General features: G+C 40.4%; 2 protein-coding genes across 2 annotated transcripts; both read left to right on the top strand.

Annotated features, from left to right (window-relative positions):
* The first annotated feature begins 7,194 nt into the window (after positions 1-7,194).
* LOC118396993 (olfactory receptor 52E4-like) lies at positions 7,195-9,809 on the top strand. Its single transcript, XM_035791370.2, has one exon. The coding sequence runs from the start codon at positions 7,214-7,216 to the stop codon at positions 8,147-8,149; it is 936 nt and encodes a 311-aa protein (XP_035647263.1). The 5' UTR covers positions 7,195-7,213; the 3' UTR covers positions 8,150-9,809.
* A 5,358-nt stretch (positions 9,810-15,167) lies between these two features.
* Positions 15,168-17,483, top strand: LOC118396992 (olfactory receptor 10J1-like). The gene is made up of 2 exons (XM_035791369.2): positions 15,168-15,198; positions 16,529-17,483. The coding sequence occupies exons 1-2, from the start codon at positions 15,180-15,182 to the stop codon at positions 17,479-17,481; spliced, it is 972 nt and encodes a 323-aa protein (XP_035647262.1). The 5' UTR covers positions 15,168-15,179; the 3' UTR covers positions 17,482-17,483.
* Positions 17,484-24,864: the final 7,381 nt, after the last annotated feature.

Raw genomic sequence — 24,864 nt, 5'->3', positions numbered from 1 at the left:
AATGCATTGGACATTTGAGATATCATCTACATGATTTATGTCATTCAAATATGTGCAATGTCACCTAACTATAAGGCAGAGGCCTAACTTGAACTTGTGGTTCCTCAGGGTAAATTTATCAACATGCTTCATTAGCGAGAGGTGAAGACTAATAACTGTTTCCGCAGTCCCAATGGATTAATTACAACAAGATACACTCAATAATACATTATTTAATCAACTCTCTATGGGGCTCATTAATAAGTGTTTTTCACACCAAGATGAAAGTCTCTGCTAACTGATGTAATCATGGAAGTGTTATGATTAACAAAATAGCCACAATGAACTGTATTAGGCAAATAAAGGTAAACAGATAGAATACTAGATGGGACCTTTATAAGACGGTAAAAGTTAAAAAGAGACATCTGATGTCTTTTCTCTTTGCTTATTTGAGCTGTTCTTGCCATAATATGGACTTGGTATTTTACCAAATAGGGCTATCTTCTGTATACCACCCCTAGCAAACAGCTGGAGGCAGGGCTTTCTCCTATAGAGCTCCATTTTTATGGAACGGTCTGCCTACCCATGTCAGAGAAGCAAACTCGGTCTCAACCTTTAAGTCTTTACTGAAGACTCATCTCTTCAGTGGGTCATATGATTGAGTGTAGTCTGGCCCAGGAGTGGGAGGGTGAACGGAAAGGCTCTGGAGCAACGAACCGCCCTTGCTGTCTCTGCCTGGCCGGTTCCCCTCTTTCCACTGGGATTCTCTGCCTCTAACCCTATTACAGGGGCTGAGTCACTGGCTTACTGGGGCTCTCTCATGCCGTCCCTGCAGGGGGTGCGTCACCTGAGTGGGTTGATTCACTGTTGTGGTCATCCTGTCTGGGTTGGCGCCCCCCACTTGGGCTGGCGGAGATCTTTGTGGGCTATACTCAGCCTTGTCTCAGGATGGTAAGTTGGTGGTTGAAGATATCCCTCTAGTGGTGTGGGGGCTGTGCTTTGGCAAAGTGGGTGGGGTTATATCCTTCCTGTTTGGCCCTGTCCGGGGTGTCCTCGGATGGGGCCACAGTGTCTCCTGTCCCCTCCTGTCTCAGCCTCCAGTATTTATGGTGCAGTAGTTTGTGTCGGGGGCTAGGGTCAGTTTGTTATATCTGGAGTACCCCTCCTGTCCTAATTCGGTGTCCTGTGTGAATCTAAGTGTGCGTTCTCTAATTTTCTCCTTCTTTCTTTCTCTCTCTCGGAGGACCTGAGCCCCAGGACCATGCCCCAGGACTACCTGACATGATGACTCCTTGCTGTCCCCAGTCCACCTGGCCATGCTGCTGCTCCAGTTTCAACTGACCTGAGCCCTAGGACCATGCCCCAGGACTACCTGACATGATGACTCCTTGCTGTCCCCAGTCCACCTGGCCATGCTGCTGCTCCAGTTTCAACTGTTCTGCCTTACTATTATTCGACCATGCTGGTCATATATGAACATTTGAACATCTTGGCCATGTTCTGTTATAATCTCCACCCGGCCCAGCCAGAAGAGGACGGGCCACCCCACATATGCTCTCTCTAATTCTCTCTTTCTTTCTTTCTCTCTCTCGGAGGACCTGAGCCCTAGGACCGTGCACCAGGACTACCTGACATGATGACTCCTTGCTGTCCCCAGTCCACCTGGCCATGCTGCTGCTCCAGTTTCAACTGTTCTGCCTTGTTATTATTCGACCATGCTGGTCATTTATGAACATTTGAACATCTTGGCCATGTTCTGTTATAATCTCCACCCGGCACAGCCAGGCACAGCCAGAAGAGGACTGGCCACCCCACATAGCCTGGTTCCTCTCTAGGTTTCTTCCTAGGTTTTGGCCTTTCTAGGGAGTTTTTCCTAGCCACCGTGCTTCTACACCTGCATTGCTTGCTGTTTGGGGTTTTAGGCTGGGTTTCTGTACAGCACTTTGAGATATCAGCTGATGTACGAAGGGCTATATAAATAAATTTGATTTGATTTGATTTGATTTGATACTTTGTCACACAACACAACTGATTGGCTCAAGCGCATTAAGAATGAATGAAATTCCACAAAATTACTTTTAAAAAGGCACACTTAATTGAGGCTGGTTGGAAATACTGCCAAATTCTCTAAAATGACATTGGGAGGTGTCTTATGGTAGAGAAATTAACATTAAATTCTCTGGCAACAGCTCTGGTGGACATTCCTGCAGTCAGCATGCCAATTGCACACTCCCTCAAAACTTGAGACATTTGTGGAATTGCATTGTGTGCCTTTTATTGTCCCAGCACAAGGTGCACCTGACTAATGATCATGCTGTAAAATCAGCTTCTTGATATGCCACACCTGTCAAGTGGATGGATTATCTTGGCAAAGGAGAAATGCTCACGAACAGGAATGTAAACAAATTTGCGCCCAACATTGTTCGATATGCTTTTTCATTTCAGCTCATGAAACATGGGACCAACACTTTACATTGCGTTTATATTTTTGTTCAGTGTAAAACGCTATTGTTTAAAAACCCTAAAAAGCAATTGTTTACCTTTTAGATTTCTAAACACACTATCTATTTGTTCGGCTCGCAACCTAACACTCAGATCATATTTTGGCCTAAAACGCCCAAAAGGCCCAAAAGTTTGAGCACCCCTGTTTATTGATACAAACGTTTGGATTACGCACACATCATTTTTTTAACAGTAAATGTAGCCATACTAATTTGTTATCACATCCAGTAGTGTTTTCCTCTCCATTGCATCATTCCTCTCCCTGGTGGGAATTAGAGTTTAGGGATCCTAGATAATTAGCCCTCTGTAGCCCTCTGTACATAGTGATCATGGCGCTCATTAGTTCCTCTGGTCTTTGTACTATAACAGCTTGTCCAACCATGGAAAACAGACTTTTTAATGTCAGGTAACTATCACCTGACCCAATGTCAATATCAAATGTATCCACTTGCTCCACTTGGGTAATTAACAGTGAAATTATGTCATTCAAAGAGGGTTGCAGATAGGTGTCATTTCACTGACAAAGGGCAGTGATAGGTCCAAGTCATTGTTGAAAGTATGACAGTTGGCCATAAACGTAGATATGTATACACTTCGAGTATATACTTCATCGTCTAGTTTACTGATAATTAAACAGCATGACTTGGTTATTTGTTGCATATCTACGTACCATAAAGGCTGAATGCTGTAACCAATGTATCTCAGGCACATACTGGCCTAGAGTAGGGTGAAGGCCTGAATGAAACCACTTGAGGTATCAGCATAAATACAGTACAAGACTAAAAGTATGTGGACACCTGCTTGTGGTAAATCTCATTCCAAAATCATGGGCATTAATATGGAGGGCATTAATCTTCTGGGAAGGTTTTCCAGTAGATGTTGGAACTAGAGGTCAACCGATTATGATTTTTCAACGCCTATACTGATTATTGGAGGCCCAAAAAAGCAGATACCGATTAATCGGCCAATTTGTTTTATTTATTTGTAATAATGACAATTACAACAATACTGATTGAACACTTATTTTAACTTAATATAATACATCAATAAAATCAATTTAGCCTCAAATAAATAATGAAACATGTTTAATTTGGTTTAAATAATGCAAAAACAAAGTGAAGGTGAAGAAAGTAAAAGTGCAATATGTGCTATGTAAAAAGCTAACGTTTCAGTTCCTTGCTCAGAACATGAGAAGATATGAAAGCTGGTGGTTCCTTTTAACATGAGTCTTCAATATTCCCAGGGAAGAAGTTTAGGTTGTAGTTATTATAGGAATTATAGGACTATTTCCCCCTATAACATTTATATTTCATTAACCTTTGACTATTGGATGTTCTTATAGACACTTTAGTATTGCCAGTGTAACAATATAGCTTCCGTCCCTCTCCTCGCTCCTGCCTGGGCTCGAACCAATAACACAATGACAACAGCCACCATCGAAGCAGCTTTACCCATGCAGAGCAAGGGGAACAACTACTAGAAGGCTCAGAGCTAGTGACGTTTGAAACGCTATTAGCGTGCGCTAACTAGCTAGCCATTTCACTTCGGTTACACCAGCCTCATATCGGGAGTTGATAGGCTTGAAGTCATAAACAGCGCAATGCTTGATGCAAAATGAAGAGTTGCTGGCAAAATGCACTAAAGTGCTGTTTACATGAATGTTTACACGCCTGCTTCTGCCTACCATCGCTCAGTCAGATACTTAGATACTTGTATGTTCAGTCAGATTATATGCAACACAGGACACGCTAGATAATATCTAGTAATATCATCAACCATGTGTAGTTCACTAGTGATTATGACTGATTGTTTTGTATAAGATAAGTTTAATGCTAACTAGCAACTTACCTTGGCTTACTGCATTCGCGTAACAGGCAGTCTCCTTGTGGAGTGCAATGAGAGGCAGGTGGTTATAGCGTTGGATTAGTTAACTGTACGGTTGCAAGATTGGATCCCTCGAGCTGACAAGATGAAAATCTGTAGTTCTGCCCCTGAAAAGGGCACCGTCATTCAAAATAAGAATGTGTTCTTAACTGACTTGCCTCGTTAAATAAAGGTATAAAAAATATATATATATATATATATCCAAAAATAATAATAAGAAAAAATTGGCAAATGGGCGCCCAAAAATACCAATTTCCGATTGCTATGAAAACTTGAAATCGGCCCCAATTAATCGGCCATTCCGAATAATCGGCCGAGCTCTAGTTGGAACATTGCTGTGGGGACTTGTTTTCATTCAGCCACAAAAGCATTAGTGAGGTCGGCGCTGATGTTGGACGATTAGGCCTGGCTCGCAGTCGGCATTCCAATTCATCCTAAAGATGTTCAATGGAATTGAGATCAGGGGTCTGTGCAGGCCAGTCCAAAACAATTACTCCCCCTGACCCGCCAAGTAGAAGCCAACACTCTCACCCACCTCCCGACACTACTAGTCTGTTCCCTCTCAGATGACCAGCGGGAGAAGTATACATCGCTGCTGCGTGCTTTGAACGGTGAGTTTTCTCGTGGTTTTGAGGATTTCAAAGTGTTGGAAAATGACATGCTATTGGTTTCCTCTCCTTTCACCTTCAATGTGGATAACACTCCCACTGAACTTATCGGTTTTCATTCTGATGCAGTGATTGGAGAACTATTCAAAACAATGTCACTGACTAGGTTCTATGCATCTTTCGATGAACAAAACTTTCCAAAGATTAGGAGCTCACAAGATGTTTGTACTGTTTGGGTCAACCTATGTATGTGAACAGACATTTTCAGTGATGAAATATAGCCAGTCAAGGCAAAGATCTCTTACTGACTCTCACCTCTCGGAAATCCTGCACATAGCAATGTCAGAAACTATACCTGACTTCACTGCTCTAGTCAATGCCCATCAGAGACTTCACTCCTCACACTAATTGAGTAGTTTAAATGTAATGTTGAGCTCTCTCTCTCTTTCTTGTGTTTTTGTGCAGACGCGTTAACAAGAGTTGCTGAATGCACAGTGTACTTTTCCCTCCATGTGGTTGATTGCATGTTTAATAATGAAAATACCTACCAAAAGGAGACATGGATGTGGTTTTATTTCTGTGCATGTTAAAAAACTAATATAAGTATCATATCTGGATGTGATTTACAGTAGATATATCATACACATGTATAATCCTGTTATATGATTCTGGCCCGCGATGGCAAAAATATATTCTAATGTGGGCCCTCCATGGAAAATAATTGCCCAGGCCTTGTCTAGAATGTGTATGCTGTAGCGTTAATATTTCCCTTCATTGGAACTAAGGGGCCAAGCCTGAACCATGAAAAATAGCCCCAGCCCCAGCCCCAGCCCCCTCCTCCAAGAAACTTTACACGGCACTATGCATTAGGGCAGGTAGCGTTCTCCTGGCATCCGCCAAACCCAGATTCATCCTTGGACAGCCAGATGGTGAAGCAAGATTCATCACTCCAGAGAACGTGTTTCTACTGCTCCAGAGTCCAATGGCTGCGAGCTTTACATCACTTCAGCCGACGCTTGGCACTGCGCATGGTGATCTTAGGCTTGGGTGCGGCTGTTAGGCCTTGGAAAGCCCTTTCATGAAGCTCCCAATGAACAGTTATTGTGCTGACGTTGATTACAGAGGCAGTTTTGAACCTGGTAGTGAGTGTTGCAACCGAGGACAGACAATTTTTACGCACAACGCGGTTCAGCACTCAGCGGTCCCGTTCTGTGAGCTTGTGTGGCCTATCACTTGGCTGTTTCTACTTCACAATAACAGCACTTACAGTTGACCGGGGCAGCTCTAGCATGGCACACATTTTAAGAACTGACTTGTTGGAAAGGTGGCATCCCATGACGGTGCCACGTTGAAAGTCACTGAGCTCATTAGTAAGACCATTCTACTGCCAATGTTTGTCTATGGAAATTGCATGGCTGTGTGCTCTATTTTATACAGCTGTCAGCTATGGGTGTGGCTGAAATAGCCAAATCCACTCATTTGAAAGGGTGTCCACGTACGTTATATATAGTGTATCAGGATTTGATCCTACACAGGACACAAAAATACCAGCTAGTCTAGATCCAAAACGGTTTGTGCTGTCTATCCAAGTCCTATATGGAGTAATTGCCACGCCAACCAGCCATGTTGGCCTGCTTGGTGTGAAGACGGCACAAACAGATACAGGTCCAGGCTAACAAACACCTATAGAATATCATTCAAAACCTAGTTGCCAGATGGCTTCCATTAGTGGTCACTCACACAATATTGTAAACATTTTAAATGCATAACATTTTCCTTCTCAAGAGGAGTTGTCATGACAATCTGCCTAGCTAAAGCTCTTGAGACCATGACATGAAAATCCACATGTGACCATTTGACTTACCTCATCATTGTTGAAATAAAACGAAGGATGATAAATGATGGGGGAGTGTTGTAGATAAAAAGGATGTAGCCGATACCTGTGGCAGGATTCGTACCCTCTTCAGCAAGGTACAAGCGTGGCTTTGAAGGACTGCCTGTATACAGGTTTTCCTCTTGACTGACGACAGCTGTTAATGCTGTGGCATTCTTACTCACTCTGTCAAATGTGTTTATATGGGGTATTCAAAATTCCTAGCAGCAGATTTTAAAAAAGAGGATACAAACAGCATGTGTAGTATATCTTCATTTAAAACTTGAATTTACAATTATAACAAAATTATAATTTTTATTTATATTTCTGTCCTTTTTTTTCAGGTTTGCCCTTCATTGCTAACAGGATGGACGACAACATGTCATTACCAAGCCATATCCTTCACATCCAGGGTTTTCAATTGCCACAGACATTCATGTATCCAATTTTTTTCTCCTTGCTGTTTGTCTATCTCGCCCTCCTTGTGTCTAACATTGGAGTCCTGGTCGCCATCATCACAGAGAGAAGCTTGCACCAACCAATGTACATCCTCTTCTGTAACCTGTCTGTAAATGATCTGATTGGCAACACTGTCTTGTTGCCTCGCCTCATGGCTGACATTGTTTCAACTGAGAGGTTTATCACGTACAGCCAATGTGTTGCTCAGGCCTTTTTCAGTCACACGTTTGGATCAGCCTCACATATGATACTGATCATTATGGCCTTTGACAGGTATGTGGCCATTTGTTACCCATTAAGGTACACGTCCATAATGACAACCAAAACTGTAGTTACGCTGTCTGTGTCTGCTTGGGGGGCTTCCCTTGTGTTAGTGTCTGTCCTACTGGGTCTCACCATACGGCTTTCCCGATGCAGTTCAATCATTCAGAATGCTTATTGTGACAATGCATCATTGTTCAAGCTATCCTGTGAGAACGTTTCAATCAACAACATCTATGGACTCTTTTTCACTGTGCTGCTCTTTACTTCTTCAATGGGAAGCATCGCTGTCACTTATTTCAGGATTGCTGTGATTTGCTGGACCAAGAAGAGCAAAGAGCTGAACAACAGAGCGTTGCAGACCTGTGCAAGCCACCTGGTACTGTATCTCATTATGCTGTGGAGTGGGTTTCTAACCATCATACTGCATCGCTTTCCAGACTATCCATATTTGAGAAAACTGGCTTACATTCTATTTCATGTCGTCCCTGCTAATTTGAATCCAATTATCTATGGCTTGCAAACAAAGTCATTGAAGCAGAAAATTATACAAATACTCAGCCGGAAAGTTACACACTCTTAATACAGATATTTGTTTGGCACTTTGTAAATAATATTGACAGGCTTGTTGATTATTCTGGTATCCCTAAAACCCTAAAACAAAATGGATTAGAATTCACCACATACCATTCTTAAAAGTGATGTTTAAGGTACATTTAAAAAATGTTCTACTCTATATTCATAATCTTCAGCACCACCCCAACATCAACGTATGTTAAAATGACACCTTTCTATGTTTTGTAGATAAGATAAGTGTTTCCGATGACATCATCTAGTGTGTTTCGTGATTTTAACCAATTATGTGCAGGCAATGAGCAGGCAATGTTCGGGAGTAAATTGCAATATTTCCCTTTAAAGGTTATGTCTTGCCATTTACACATTTTGATGTTGGAGATTATGAATATGAAATAGAAAAATTGTGAAATCACCCTTTAAAGGTGATGTTCTGTAAGATATTAGGAAGTATGAATGAGGGAACTGTAAAGGTGATGATGAGCACACATTGTTTAACAAGCTTTCCTGTCTGTGCCTAGTCATTACCTGACTGCCAGTCAAAATTTTATCTCTATAGAGACCTCTTGTGTCTGTTAGCTGTTAGTGTCTGAGATGCTCAATTCCGAGATTGAAGGTCTGCAATACTGCTGATTTTCAGGTGAATTGAGAGATTGTCCTTGATGGCCAGAGATTTCACTCACCTGTAGCTGATTCAATCTACAGAGTCAACCTGTAACTAATTCACTCTATAGAGCCAACCCGTAACTATTTCACTCTATTGTCAACCTGTACCTCATTCTGGTGCACCAGGTCTGAATGAAAAACAGCCTGGAATTGAGACAGTAAAGAGATATACACTGAGTGTTCCAACATTTATACTGGCACAGACTGATCAGGTGAATCCAGGTGAAACTATGATCCCTTATTAATGTCACCACTTGTTAAAAAACCTCTCTAGGTTATGTGGGACGCTAGCGTCCCATCTGGCCAACATCCAGTGAGATTGCAGAGCGCCAAATTCAAATACAGAAATACTAATTATAAAAATTCAGAAAACAAAACATATTTTACATAGGTTTAAAGATTAACTTCTTGTGACTCCAACCACGGTGTCAGATTTAAAAAATGCTTTACGGCGAAAGCATACCTTACGATTATTTGAGAACATAGCCCAGCAGACAAATCAATACAAACAGTAGCCAGCCAAGTAGAAGAGTTACACAAGTCAGAAATAGAGATAAAATAAATCCCTTAGGTTTGATGATCTTCATATGGTGGCACTCAAAATACATTCATTGACTCAATAAATGTTCCTTTTGTTCGATAAAGTCTCTTTATATCCAAAAACCTCAGTTTTGTTAGCGTGTTTTCTTCAGTAATCCACCGGCTCAAACGCAGTCGAAACAGTCAGACAAAAAAATCCAAATTGTATCCGTAAAGTTCATAGAAACATATCAAACGATGTTTATATTCAATCCTCTGGTTGTTTTTAGCCTAAATTATCTAGAATATTTCAACCGGACAATAACGTCATCAATATAAAAGGTAAACAAGAAATGCACTCTCTCGGGATTGCGCATGAAAAAGCCCTGCGACGCGGTAGGGTTCACTCATTCAGACTGGTCTTACTCCCTCATTTATAAGAATACAAGCCTGAAACAATTTCTAAAGACTGTTGACATCTAGTGGAAGGCCAAACTAGCCTCCGGGCTAGGCATAGGAATTGAGTCCTAAGTCAATGGATACTGTCATGGCATTGAATAGAAAACTACAAAACAAAAACAAAAATACTTCCTGAATTGATTTTTCTCAGGTTTCCGCCTACCAAATCAGTTGTGTTATACTCACAGACACTATTTTAACAGTTTTGGAAACTTTAGAGTGTTTTCTATCCAAATATACCAGTTATATGCATATCAAATCTTCTGGGCCCAAGTAGCAGGTGGTTAAATTAGGGCATGCTTTTCATCCAAAATTCTGAATGCTGCCCCCTACCCTAGAGAGGTGAAATCCAATTAAATCAGTGTAGATGAAGGGGAGAAGACAGGTTAAAGAAGGATTTTTAAGCCTTGAGACAATTTAGACATGGATTGTGTATGTGTGCCATTCAGAGGATGAATGGGAAAGACAAAATATTTAAGTACCAGGGTATGGTAGTAGGTGCCAGGCACACCAATTTAAGTGTTTCAAGAATTGCAACGCTGCTGGGTTTTTCACACTCAACAGTTTCCTGCGTGTATCAAGAACGGTCCACCACCCAACGGACAGCCAGCCAACTTGACACAACTGTGGGAAGCATTGGAGTCAACATGGGCCTGCATCCTTGTGGAACTTTGACACCTTGTAGAGTACATGCCCCGATAGTGGGGTGGGGGGAGGGTCACTGTAAATAAATACTTTTTTTTGTATAAACTGATATTAAAGAAGCAAGGTATTCACAGCTCGGGAGCCTGAATGTTTACTCAAATGTGCATAACCGGTCTAAGCATGGGAAACACTCTGGCAAAAGCATTATACTGTCATAGAAATATGTGCTATTTTGGACATTTTAACTGGCATCGGGCAGTTACCACAACATTTTATGAAAAAGTAGACATTTAAATGATTTGAATCATAATAAACAATAAGCATCAACTTGTTATGACATTATTGCTATTCTCTATATACGTTTCTAGAAATGTATATACCATAGGCAAAATATAATGTATTTTATTACATTCATTTTATTTAGTCAATGCAATAAGATAGGATAGACTAATTGTTACCAGAAAACATTTGTCCTCTTTGCTGGCAAAGGAGACAGATAATATTGAATAAAATATTTCACAATTTCTTATAGATATCATTGTATCAGATATCATCATCGGATAAAGCACTAAATAAACTTCAGTTAGTGCTAAATACTGCTGCTAGAAAATGTGATCATATTACTCCAGTGCTAGCCTCCCAACACTGGCTTCCTGTCAAGGCAGGGGCTGATTTCAAGGTTTTACTGCTAACCTAGAAAGCATTACATGGGCTTGCTCCTAACTATCTCTCTGATTTGGTCCTGCCGTACATACCTACACGTACGCTACGGTCACAAGACACAGGCCTCCTAATTGTCCCTAGAATTTCTAAGCAAACAGCTAGAGGCAGGGCTTTCTCCTATAGAGCTCCACTTTTATGGAATGGTCTGCCTACCCATGTGAGAGACGCAGACTCGGTCTCAACCTTTAAGTCTTTAATGAAGACTCCTCTCTTCAGTGGGCGGCAGCAGGGTAGCCTAGTGGTTAGAGCGTTGGACTATTAACCGGAAGGTTGCGAGTTCAAACCCCCGAGCTGACAAGGTACAAATCTGTCGTTCTGCCCCTGAACAGGCAGTTAACCCACTGTTCCCAGGCCGTCATTGAAAATAAGAATATGTTCTTAACTGACTTGCCTGGTTAAATAAAGGTAAAATTAAATTAAAAATATGATTGAGTGTAGTCTGGCCCAGGAGTGTGAACGGAAAGGCTCTGGAGCAACGAACCGCCCTTGCTGTCTCTGCCTGGCCGGTTCCCCTCTCTCCACTGGGATTCTCTGCCTCTAACCCTATAAGTCACTGGCTTATAGGGTCACTGGCTTACTGGTGCTCTTCCATACTGTCCCTAGGAGGGGTGCATCACTTGAGTGGGTTGAGTCACTGACGTGATCTGGGTTGGTGGGATATACTCTGCCTTGTCTAAGGATGTGAAGTTGGTGTGGGGGCTGTGCTTTGGCAAACTGGGTGGGGTTATATCCTTCCTGTTTGGCCCTGTCCGGGGGTATAATCGGATGGGGCCATAGTGTCTCCTGACCCCTCCTGTCTCAGCCTCCAGTATTTATGCTGCAGTAGTTTATGTGTTGGGGGGCTAGGGTCAGTTTGTTATAGCTGGAGTACTTCTCCTGTCTTATCCGGTGTCCTGTGTGAATTTAAATATGCTCTCTCTAATTCTCTCTTTCTTTCTCTCTCTCGGAGGACCTGAGCCGTAGGACTACCTGGCATGATGACTCCTTCCAGTCCACCTGGCCGTGCTGTTGCTCCAGTTTCAACTGTTCTGCCTGCGGCTATGGAATCCTGACCTGTTCACCGGACGTGCTACCTGTCCCAGACCTATTATTTGATCATGCTGGTAATTTATGAACATTTGAACATCTTGGCCATGTTCTGTTATAATCTCCACCCGGCACAGCCAGAAGAGGACTGGCCACCCCTCATAGCCTGGTTCCTCTCTAGGTTTCTTCCTAGGTTTTGGCCTTTCTAGGGGGTTTTTCCTAGCCAACGTGCTTCAACACCTGCATTGCTTGCTGTTTGGGGTTTTAGGCTGGGTTTCTGTACAGCACTTTCAGATATCAGCTGATGTACGAAGGGCTATATAAATACATTTGATTTGATTTGATTGTGACTTTGGCTGTGGCTAATTTAAATTACCATTGAACAGCAGGAAAAATCCCAAATTGCCTTCAACTGATCCAATGCCTTTTCCCTCTGAAACAGTTCCTAGAGTCCTCCTGGTGCTCCCTCTCACAGGAGCAGAGCCAGGCAATTGATATTCATGTCTCTGTTAAACAATAACATCACAACAGGAACATACAGTGAGCTCCAAAAGTATTGGGACAATGACAAATGTTTTGTTGTTTTGGATCTGTACTCCAGCACTTTGGATTTGAAATGATACAATGACTATGATGTTAAAGTGCATACCGACAGCTTTAATTTAAGCGTGTTTTCATCCATATTGGGTGAACTGTTTTGAAATTACAGCACTTTTTGTACATAGTTCCCACATTTTAGGGGGCCAAAAGTGCTGGGTATAATTAAATTATGTGTATTAAAGTAGTCAAACACTTACAGTAGTACTTGTTCCAATATTCATAATACACAATGACTACATCAAGCTTGTGACTCTGCACATTTGTTGGATGCATTTTCTGTTTATTTTGGTTGTGTTTCAGATTATTTTCTAAATAAGAATATAATATTTTTCCAAACACTTCGACATTAATGTGGATGCTACTGTACCAGGATTATGGATCATCCCGAATGAATCATGAATAATGATGAGTGAGAAAGTTACAGATGCACAAATATCAAATATGCACAAGTATACAGAAGATAGCCCTATTTGGTAAAACACCAAGTCCATATTATGGCAAGAACAGCTCAAATAAGCAAAGAGATCGACAGTCCATCATTACTTTAAGACATGAAGGTCAGTCAATAAGGAATATTTCAAGCACTTTGAAAGTTTATTCAAGTGCAGGCGCAAAATCCATCAAGCACTATGATGAAACTGGCTCTCATGAGGACCGCCACAGGAATGGAAGACGCAGAGTTACCCGGCTGGAGAGGATAAATTCATTAGAGTTACCAGCCTCAGAAATTGGAGCCCAAATAAATGCTTCACAGAATTCAAGTAACAGACACATCTCAACATCAACTGTTCAGAGGAGACTGTGTGAATCAGGCCTTCATGGTCGAATTGCTGCAAAGAAACCACTACCAATAAGAATAAGACATGTGCTTGGGCCAAGAAACACGAGCAATGGACATTAGACTGGTGGAAATTTGTCGTTTGGTCTGAAGTCCAAATTTGCGATTTTTGGTTCCAACTGCTGTTGTCTTTGTGAGATGCAGTGTGGGTGAACAGATGATCTCCGCTGTGTATTTGCTAATGTAAAGCGTGTAATTCCCAATGTAAAGCATTAGAATTCAAGGCACACTTAACCAGCATGGCTACGTCAGCATTATGCAGCGATACACCATCCCATCTGGCTTGGGCTTAGTGGGAAAATCATTTGTTTTTCAACAGGACAATGACCCAACATACCTCCATGCTGTGTGAGGGCTATTTGACCAAGAAGGAGAGTGATGGAGTACTGCATCAGATGACCTGGCCTCCACAATCCCCCGACCTCAACCAAATTGATATGGTTTGGGAGGAGTCAGACCGAAGAGTGAAGGAAAAGCAGCCAACAAGTGCTCAGTACATGTGGCAACTCCTTCAAAAGGAGTTGGAAAATCATTCCGGGTGAAGCTGGTTGAGAGAATGCCAAGAGTTTGCAAACCTGTAATCAAGGCAAAGGGTGGCTATTTGAAGAATCTCAGAAATAGTTTTTGGTTAACGCTTTTTTGATTACTACATACATGATTCCATATGTGTTATTTCATAGTTTTGATGTCTTCACTATTATTTTACAATGTAGAAAATAGTAAAAATAAAGACAAAGCTTGATAGAGTAGTTGTTCTAAAGCTTTTGACTGGTAGTGTACATTTTCCCCAACACCCAAAAGTACTCATTACATTTTGAATGCTTAGCAGGACAGGAAAATGGTCCAATTCACACACTTATCAAGAGAACATCCCTGGTCATCCCTACTGCCTCAGATCTGTCAGACTCACTAAACACACATGCTTCATTTGTAAAGTATGTTTGTGTTTTTAGTCTTTGCCCCTTGATATCCATAAATAAAAAACACAAGGAAATGGTGCCGTCTGGTTTGCTTAATATAGGGAATTTGAAATGATTTCTACTTTTACTTTTGATACTTAAGAATATTTTTGCAATTACATTTCATTTTGATATTTAAGAATATTTAAAACCAAGTACTTTTAAGACTTTTTCTCAAGTAGTATTTTTCTGGGTGACTTTATTTTTACTTGAGTCATTTTCTATTAAAGTATGTTTACTTTTACTCAGGTATGACAATAGGGTACTTTTTCCAACACTGGCATAGATTATGTTCTCCTACTTAGTATATTTAATCACTGCATGAATACTATATAATTTAATATTAAATCACAGTGTATTGGGCCACAGTGTATTGAAGGGTCTCTGTGTTCTGATTAAACCAATTATGAGCTTGTGTTGTAGGTCCCAATTATGAGCTTGTGCCAGACAACACAATAAAAAGGTCCCAAAGTGACTCCTGTGTTTTCTGTCTAATTAAAAAGCTTCCTGAAAAGGATTACAGAGGAAGAGTGGGTGAGGAGTTGTTATATAAATTCCCACATTATGCAGCTCTTCCTCAATCCCAGAGATGTGGGTCTGGTGAGATGACCAACACAATGGCAAGTAAGTGAGAACTCCAGTGCTTTCTATGACATGACAATTGTTTGTGTTTTCTAATTTTACAATTGGAAAAATCAAATGACACAAGAGCTGTTAAAGGAACAAGAAGAACGGAAGCCATAATTAACATCTTATATTTCTCTTTCAGGTGAACAAAATGATGTTCCCAATATTTAAATAGGAATTTCTTACCATCTGATTAATGTAAAATATATTGTCAATGTTGGCTGGTGAATTGGAGGATGCTAACACTTTTCTGGTTTCTTTAGAACATCCTGTTAAATTTTTTAAAAATGCAATAACAAAATGTATAGCTCCAATTATTACCTTATTTGAGTCAATGTATTAACCTTAACATAATCCATTCAACCTTTGCAGATGTTCTTTCTCCCATGTCCATTTGTTTTGTCTCTGTTTGTTAGATATTGTTATTTTATTCTCAGTTGTGTGAATCAATGTTTTTTTCTAAGTGGGATGCTTTGGATGGCCCAAATCTGGCCTCACCCCATTGAAATGTAAAATGATTAAGGTAAGGGTTAGGGTTGGGTTTAGGTAAGGGTTTGTGTAATGGTCAGGGTTAGGTGTCAGGATTTAGGATAGGGTTGTCCCAAGGATCCCGCTTAGCATCTAGCGAGGCTCTATGATTACCTGTGGCAACTTTGGACAACCATGCCCTTGTCTGGATCAAACTTACTTTAAACCTAATGTGCTCAATGCTCATCACACTGTTGTTTGATGTTTAGTTTGGTTTGGTTTGGTTTCTAATAGTGAATATTGATTTAAATGAACATAAACAGTGTAGCCTAGTGGTTCAAATACCTGGACCAGCAAAACAGTTCATCAACAACTGCTCCCTGTGTGCCAATTATGTTGATTAAGGCAGTCCCCCCCCAGTGTTGTCTATTGGTGAAACATCTTTACCTGAACAGTGAACAACTATCAAACTAACTCTTACTTCATCCTTAACCTTAAAAGGCTTTTGTTTCGTTATATTATGATGTAACTTCTTTATCACTTGGATTTCAAAAAAGTCCTACTATATGTGTGTGTTTGTTTGTGTGAGTGCGTGCGTGCGTGCGTGCGCGTGTATGGTGTGTGTGTGTGTGTGTATGGTGTGTGTGTATGTGTGTGTGTGAAAATACTGCATGCAGATGATATACCTATTCATAATAAGGTCATAACAACTACACTGCTTAACAATGTATTCCTTGTAGTTACACTGTGCCCGACTATATGCTTTCTATGTAAATATAAACCAGTATGTGTTTTAGACAGTACTTCGTGGGTGCATGTTTTTACATGAAAATCTCATTGTTCTCATAATGTTTTTCAGATGTTTCTCTACCACTGGAGTTCAACGTGAGCCTGTTTTCAGATTTCCTGATACATGGAGGGGAGCTGGGTCTCAAGGAGATCTACACAGACTTGGCAATCTTTCTTCTTGTGGTATACATTATGATCCTCATCGGCAACGCCATGATCATCACTCTGGTGTTGATCGACTCCAAACTTCACACACCAATGTATATTTTCCTCTGTAATCTGTCTCTCACAGACATAGTGATCACCACCAGCGTTTTACCTAAAATTATATCAGTGTGTTTGTGGAATGATGTGTCCATTTCATTTGTAGGTTGCTTCTTGCAGATGTATACCTATTTGACATTCCAAACTACAGAGGGATTTCTCCTATGTGCTATGGCCTACGACCGCTATGTTGCTATCTGCAATCCTTTACGCTACAACAGCATCATGACAATCAAAATATGTGTGATCCTGGCCTCAACAGCATGGGCTTTGGGATTAATTCTTCCAGCATTGAATGTCATTCTTGCATCACAACTTCCTTTCTGTAGAAATCAGATAATGTATTGGTTTTGTGATTATCCTCCGATTGTTACATTGTCTTGTTTGGACACAACAATGTTGATAGATCTAGCCCTCGCATGTGCTTTATTTGTGATGTATGTTCCATTCACTGTCATAATTTGGTCATATTGTAAAATCATCAAATCTGTTTGCAAAATTGCCACATCTGAAGGGCGGAAAAAAGCTTTCTCTACCTGCTCCTCTCATCTCATTGTTGTCCTTACCTTCTACATTGCTCATTCATGTGTCTACATCAGTGCTAAATCATATCATATTCATCCCAATGTTCTCATCTTGATATCTATTGTGAACTGTATTTTAACTCCTCTTGTGAACCCACTGGTTTACAGTTTCAGGAACAAACAGATAAAGGATTCTGTCCTGAAACTCTTGTTCTCCAATAAAGTTATTCCATAACACACCATGTTTGGATTTGATTATTTAAAGGTCCAATACAGCCCTTTTTTTAATTATCTCAAAATCAAATAATTTCTGAGTAACAATTAAGTACCTTACTGTGATTGTTTTCCATTTTAAAAAACGTACTTTTGTTTGGACTGTCTGGGAGTGGTATGGGAAAAAGGGAAAAACTGAAAACTAGCTGTTATTGGCAGAAAGGTTTGGAACTCTCTTTCTTATTGGTCTATTAACTATTAACTAAATTACTGCCTGGTGAGGACACCAGGCAGGCCAAAACTCCACCTCACCAGAACAGACTGAAATTGCAGGCAGACTTTCAAAAAATGTATTTTACTAAAAGGGCATTATCAATTTCACAGTATTATTCCAACCTCATAGTGTGGAAATATGTATACAACACAGGTAAATCACGTTGTTGTCTGCACTGGGCCTTTAACAATAAATGAACAAGTTTTTACATTTATATATGTACTTATTTTTTTCACCTTTGTTTAACTAGGCAATTCAGTTAAGAACAAATTCTTATTTACAATGACGACCTAGCGGGGAACAGTGTGTTACCTGCCTTGTTCAGGGGTAGAACAACACATTTTTACCGTGTCAGCTTAGGGATTCGATCCAGCAACGCTTCGGTTACTGTCCCAACACTCTAACCACTATGCTACCTGCTTAATAATTATACTCAAATATGATTATGTTACTTTGAAATGGTAAAAGGTTACACAGCGAGGAAAAAACAATGTCTATACACTCCGTGTTGATATTGACTGGAGCTTCCAGATTTGAATACTATCACACACATTTAAGTTCCACTGAGGTGTACAACTCCCTGCTGGAAACACAAGACTGTTTGCTGCATATCAGCATTTGCAGTGAACACCGAGCGAGCCGATGGAGTTTGTGAAGAGTTTGTTGAGTATCTATCCATGTATATAAACATTTTAGAGGATCAAAATGATGTGTTGGACATAATTAATCATAAACTATTTGCCCCAGTCATAAGCCAACATAATGATGCAACATGGGAAGGGGAGCACAGAAGAGAGTGGTAGCTTTTATTATCCATTTCTAGCTCTGCTCTCGTTTGCAATGAATTCCATGCATGTATTACCAATCAATGCATGCTTGGGAGTTAATAGGCCGACTGTTGTGTGAAACGCTGATTGGCTGGAATAATCCCAGGAAACCAACTATGTTTTGAACTAAGAGAGAGTCTGCAGTGAGAGGAGGTGTGTGTAGCCCCTGGGAACTGCAGGAGCGCCACAACATAGACAGGACAACAGAAACACAACACTTGGTCTCTAGATCAAGTCCACATGAGGACCTGTACATTGAGATAAACTAGTCATATTGTCAAGTCACTATCAAGAGATTGGTATCATTCTTGTTAATGTAATTATTTTTGTAAACTGTATTAAGCATCATTGTTTTGTGCACACTACACAGACGGTATGGTGGGCAGGCATGTCCAATCATTGGTGTTATTGGGCTAATTCAATACCAGATTCATCAATTCATGATTTGCATCAATGGCAATTCAAACTTGTTGATATTAAATGTAGTGTTTACAATAGAGATTAATGATTCATGTTTGTTTGACTTTGTTGTGTGTCTTTTCACAGAAACAGTCCAAATAATATCCAAATCTGGAGTGTTGACAGCATAGATGCAGTGAACACATCTTTCACAATGTAGAAAGTAAGTGTCTCATAACAAATAAGATTGTCTCATACCAAATGTCTCATACCAAATAAGATAACTATTTATGTCTTTCTCAAGCAAATGCTGATATTGTGCACCTTTGTAAAATGATCTTCATTGACCGCCAGGTGACTCTTGCCTTCAAGCCAATGTGAATGACTTCCTCTTTGTTGGGGGTGAGAGAGGGCTGAACGTCTTCTACCCAGAGCTGGCCATCTTCCTATTGGTGGTCTACCTGATGATCCTGATTGGAAAGCTCATCATATTTACCCTGGTGGCGACAGACCCCAAGCTGCAGTCAGCCATGTACATTTTCATAATTAACCTGGCCCTCACAGACACTGTGATATCAACCAGTGCTTTCGCTAAGAGGATAGCAGTGTGTTTGTGGAATGACATAGCCATCTCTCAGTGTGTTTCATCCAGTTGAATGTGTCTTTTGAAACCATTGAGAGGGAGCTGCTGTTTGTCATAGCCTATAAGCAATACGTCGCCAGCTGCATTATCACTAAGAGAATGGGGTCTATCGGCTACAGCAGCATTATCACTAAGAGAATGTGGTCTATCGGCTACAGCAGCATTATCACTAAGAGAATGTGGTCTATCGGCTACAGCAGCATTATCACTAAGAGAATGTGATCTATCGGCTACAGCAGCATTATCACTAAGAGAATGTGATCTATCGGCTACAGCAGCATTATCACTAAGAGAATGTGATCTATCGGCTACAGCAGCATTATCACTAAGAGAATGTGATCTATCGGCTACAGCAGCATTATCACTAAGAGAATGTGATCTATCGGCTACAGCAGCATAGGCATCTGGGCTCTATTTCGGTATAATTTTCATATCACATCAGTGCCAAGTCTGAAAACATTCACTGTAATGTTCTAATCTTGATAACTATTGTTAACTCCTTTCTGACAGTGTCCCTGACATGAATCCTATCATCTAACGTTTCAGAAACAATGAGAGAAAGGCTGCGCTGAGAAAGCTCTGTTATGGTAAAGTTGGCTCTTTTGGTGACTAACAGGGACACTGTTGAACCGTTTTGAGGATAAACACTCAATTAGAACATGCAGATATTCAAAATGCAGTCATTTGTCAGGAGCCTAGCAGAGTGTCTGAGCAGAAATAATAAAATATGTCTCTGTGGAGAGAGGTGAAATCATTAGGGAATACAAGTTGGCACAACAAAGCAACACACATGACATACAGTTCAGGATCAGGACATACAGTTCAGGATCAGGACATACAGTTCAGGATCAGGACATACAGTTCAGGATCAGGACATACAGTTCAGGATCAGGACATACAGTTCAGGATCAGGACATACAGTTCAGGATCAGGACATACAGTTCAGGATCAGGACATACAGTTCAGGATCAGAACATACAGTTCAGGATCAGAACATACAGTTCAGGATCAGAACATACAGTTCAGGATCAGAACATACAGTTCAGGATCAGAACATACAGTTCAGGATCAGAACATACAGTTCAGGATCAGGACATACAGTTCAGGATCAGGACATACAGTTCAGGATCAGCACATACAGTTCAGGATCAGGACATACAGTTCAGGATCAGAACATACAGTTCAGGATCAGAACATACAGTTCAGGATCAGGACATACAGTTCAGGACCAGGAAATACAGTTCAGGATCAGAACATACAGTTCAGGATCAGAACATACAGTTCAGGATCAGAACATACAGTTCAGGATCAGAACATACAGTTCAGGATCAGAACATACAGTTCAGGATCAGAACATACAGTTCAGGATCAGGACATACAGTTCAGGACCAGGAAATACAGTTCAGGATCAGGACATACAGTTCAGGATCAGAACATACAGTTCAGGATCAGAACATACAGTTCAGGATCAGGACATACAGTTCAGGACCAGGAAATACAGTTCAGGATCAGAACATACAGTTCAGGATCAGAACATACAGTTCAGGATCAGAACATACAGTTCAGGATCAGGACATACAGTTCAGGACCAGGAAATACAGTTCAGGATCAGAACATACAGTTCAGGATCAGAACATACAGTTCAGGATCAGGACATACAGTTCAGGATCAGGACATACAGTTCAGGATCAGGACATACAGTTCAGGATCAGAACATTCAGTTCAGGATCAGGTGATACAGTTCAGGATCAGGACATACAGTTCAGGATCAGAACATACAATTCAGGATCAGAACATACAGTTCAGGATCAGGACATACAGTTCAGGATCAGGACATACAGTTCAGGATCAGGACATACAGTTCAGGATCAGAACATACAGTTCAGGATCAGAACATACTGTTTAGGATCAGAACATACAGTTCAGGATCAGGTGATACAGTTCAATCCACTTTAAAAAGAGAATAAAGCCTGGTTTACGAAACAGCTAATAATCAAAGGGATAATCTTTGTTTCTCTTAACAATATCACATGGATGTTAAAGTTAAATTGTCCCTTTTAGTACTGCAGACATACACTGGATCATGTACTGTGGGATATTGTGATGCTGTAATTTATTATTTAAATGTTAACATTATTAAATGTTAATAAATTAACTCAAAGAGCTTAAATCAACTATTAATTTGTTTTATCATTCCTGAATGGTAATTTAAAGGTATTGCAATTCCCATGTTCTAACACACACGACCTGTAGAGATGTAGGATCTAAATTTGATCAACCTTTTGCAGGAGAATTGCAGGACATTTAAAACTGTATATTTGAGGTTTAAAAATGCTTCTGAAGTTTGTAATTTCCACTTTGAAATTTCAAACTTGATTTACCCTAATGATAAATGTATCAATCCCTACAAAAATGTAAATGAAATATAATCCACATAATAATTCACATTTCCTGCTGCTGCAGCAGCATTATTTTTCTGCTGTAGCAAACTTGCTCAAATTAAGATCTGACATCTGTATGACAACTAAATTGTAAAAGTAAACAATAACGACATCTGTAGGTGACATACACACATGAAGAGGGTTTGGAATATCAAATAATTCAATAAAACGGGTGACATCTTTATTAAGTCCCTGTGTTCAGATTACGCCCTCATGTATAAAAACGTGGGAGGTGGATACTGGTCATTACAAACTTATTGCAAACACCTGTTTTCTCATTTTGGTTATACGCAATAGGTGTAAAACAGAAAACATTTTGATACACAATTTCAGGTAAGACTTCCATAATTTCAACATATTTTCTCCTGTTCCGTACCTAATAAACACAGCCCAGGTCTGAAGTTAGATGGCTTTCCCCATGATCAGCAGGCTCATGGAAAACACCATGAAGAAAAAGATCCACATGAAGAATCGGTCCAACACTTTCGCCACTTTCTTCCACTCCCCAGTCCTTGTCGCTGTGGCCCTCGTATCTCTGTAACAGTTGACAGTGTACTCAATACTTCGGAGGAGCTGCTGCTGCTTCAGGTTCACTGGGTCTTACACACCTCCTCTCAATTCAATTCAATTCAAGGGCTTTATTGGCATGGGAAACATGTGTTAACATTGCCAAAGCAAGTGAGGTAGACAACATACAAAGTGAATATATAAAGTGAAAAACAACAAAAATTAACAGTAAACATTACACATACAACAGTTTCAAAACAGTAAAGACATTACAAATGTCATATTATATATATATATATATATATATATATACATATATACATATATATATATATATATATATATATATATATATATATACATATATACACATATACACAATGTACAAACAATTAAAGGACACAAGATAAAATAAATAAGCATAAATATGGGTTGTATTTACAATGGTGTTTGTTCTTCACTGGTTGCCCTTTTCTCGTGGCAACAGGTCACAAATCTTGCTGCTGTGATGGCACACTGTGGAATTTCACCCAGTAGGTATGGGAGTTTTTCAAAATTGGATATGTTTTCGAATTCTTTGTGGATCTGTGTGATCTGGGGGAAATATGTCTCTCTAATATGGTCATACATTGGGCAGGAGGTTAGGAAGTGCAGCTCAGTTTCCACCTCATTTTGTGGGCAGTGAGCACATAGCCTGTCTTCTCTTGAGAGCCATGTCTGCCTACGGCGGCCTTTCTCAATAGCAAGGCTATGCTCACTGAGTCTGTACATAGTCAAAGCTTTCCTTAATTTTGGGTCAGTCACAGTGGTCAGGTATTCTGCCGCTGTGTACTCTCTGTGTAGGGCCAAATAGCATTCTAGTTTGCTCTGTTTTTTGTTAATTCTTTCCAATGTGTTAAGTAATTATCTTTTTGTTTTCTCATGATTTGGTTGGGTCTAATTGTGCTGTTGTCCTGGGGCTCTGTAGGGTGTGTTTGTGTTTGTGAACAGAGCCCCAGGACCAGTTTGCTTAGGGGACTCTTCTCCAGGTTCATCTCTCTGTTTGTGATGGCTTTGTTATGGAAGGTTTGTGAATCGCTTCCTTTTAGGTGGTTGTAGAATTTAATGGCTCTTTTCTGGATTTTGATAATTAGTGGGTATCGGCCTAATTCTGCTCTGCATGCATTATTTGGTGTTTTACGTTGTACACGGAGGATATTTTGCAGAATTCTGCGTGCAGAGTCTCAATTTGGTGTTTGTCCCATTTTGTGAAGTCTTTGTGAAGCCCAGACCTCACAACCATAAAGGGCAATGGGCTCTATGACTGATTCAAGTATTTTTAGCCAAATCCTAATTGGTATGTTGAAATTTATGTTTCTTTTGATGGCATAGAATGCCCTTCTTGCCTTGTCTCTCAGATCGTTCACACCTTTGTGGAAGTTACCTGTGGCGCTGATGTTTAGGCCAAGGTATGTATAGTTTTTGTGTGCTCTAGGGCAACAGTGTCGAGATGGAATTTGTATTTGTGGTCCTGGTGACTCACCTTTTTGGAACACCATTATTTTGGTCTTACTGAGATTTACTGTCAGGGCCCAGGTCTGACAGAATCTGTGCATAAGATCTAGGTGCTGCTGTAGGCCCTCCTTGGTTGGTGACAGAAGCACCAGATCATCAGCAAACAGCAGACATTTGACTTCGGATTCTAGCAGGGGGAGGCCGGGTGCTGCAGACTTTTCTAGTGCCCGCGCCAGTTCGTTGATATATATGTTGAAGAGGGTGGGGCTTAAGCTGCATCCCTGTCTAACCCCACGACCCTGTGTGAAGAAATGTGTGTGTTTTTTGCCAATTTTAACCGCACACTTGTTGTTTGTGTACATGGATTTTATAATGTCATATGTTTTACCCCCAACACCACTTTCCATCAGTTTGTATAGCAGACCCTCATGCCAAATTGAGTCGAAGCCTTTTTGAAATCAACAAAGCATGAGAAGACTTTGCCTTTGTTTTGGTTTGTTTGGTTGTCAATTAAGGTGTGCAGGGTGAATACATGGTCTGTTGTACGGTAATTTGGTAAAAGCCAATTTGACATTTGCTCAGTACATTGTTTTCATTGAGGAAATGTACGAGTCTGCTGTTAATAATAATGCAGAGGATTTTCCCAAGGTTACTGTTGACACATATTCCACGGTAGTTATTGGGGTCAAATTTGTCTCCACTTTTGTGGATTGGGGTGATCAGTCCTTGGTTCCAAATATTGGGGAAGATGCCAGAGCTAAGTATGATGTTGAAGAGTTTTAGTATAGCCAGTTGGAATTTGTTGTCTGTATATTTGATC

This window comes from Oncorhynchus keta, chromosome 18 (genome assembly GCF_023373465.1).
Source record: "Oncorhynchus keta strain PuntledgeMale-10-30-2019 chromosome 18, Oket_V2, whole genome shotgun sequence".
Lineage (NCBI taxonomy): Eukaryota > Metazoa > Chordata > Actinopteri > Salmoniformes > Salmonidae > Oncorhynchus > Oncorhynchus keta.
Note: the sequence above shows the minus strand (reverse complement) of the source record. Positions and strands in the feature narration are given on the sequence as shown.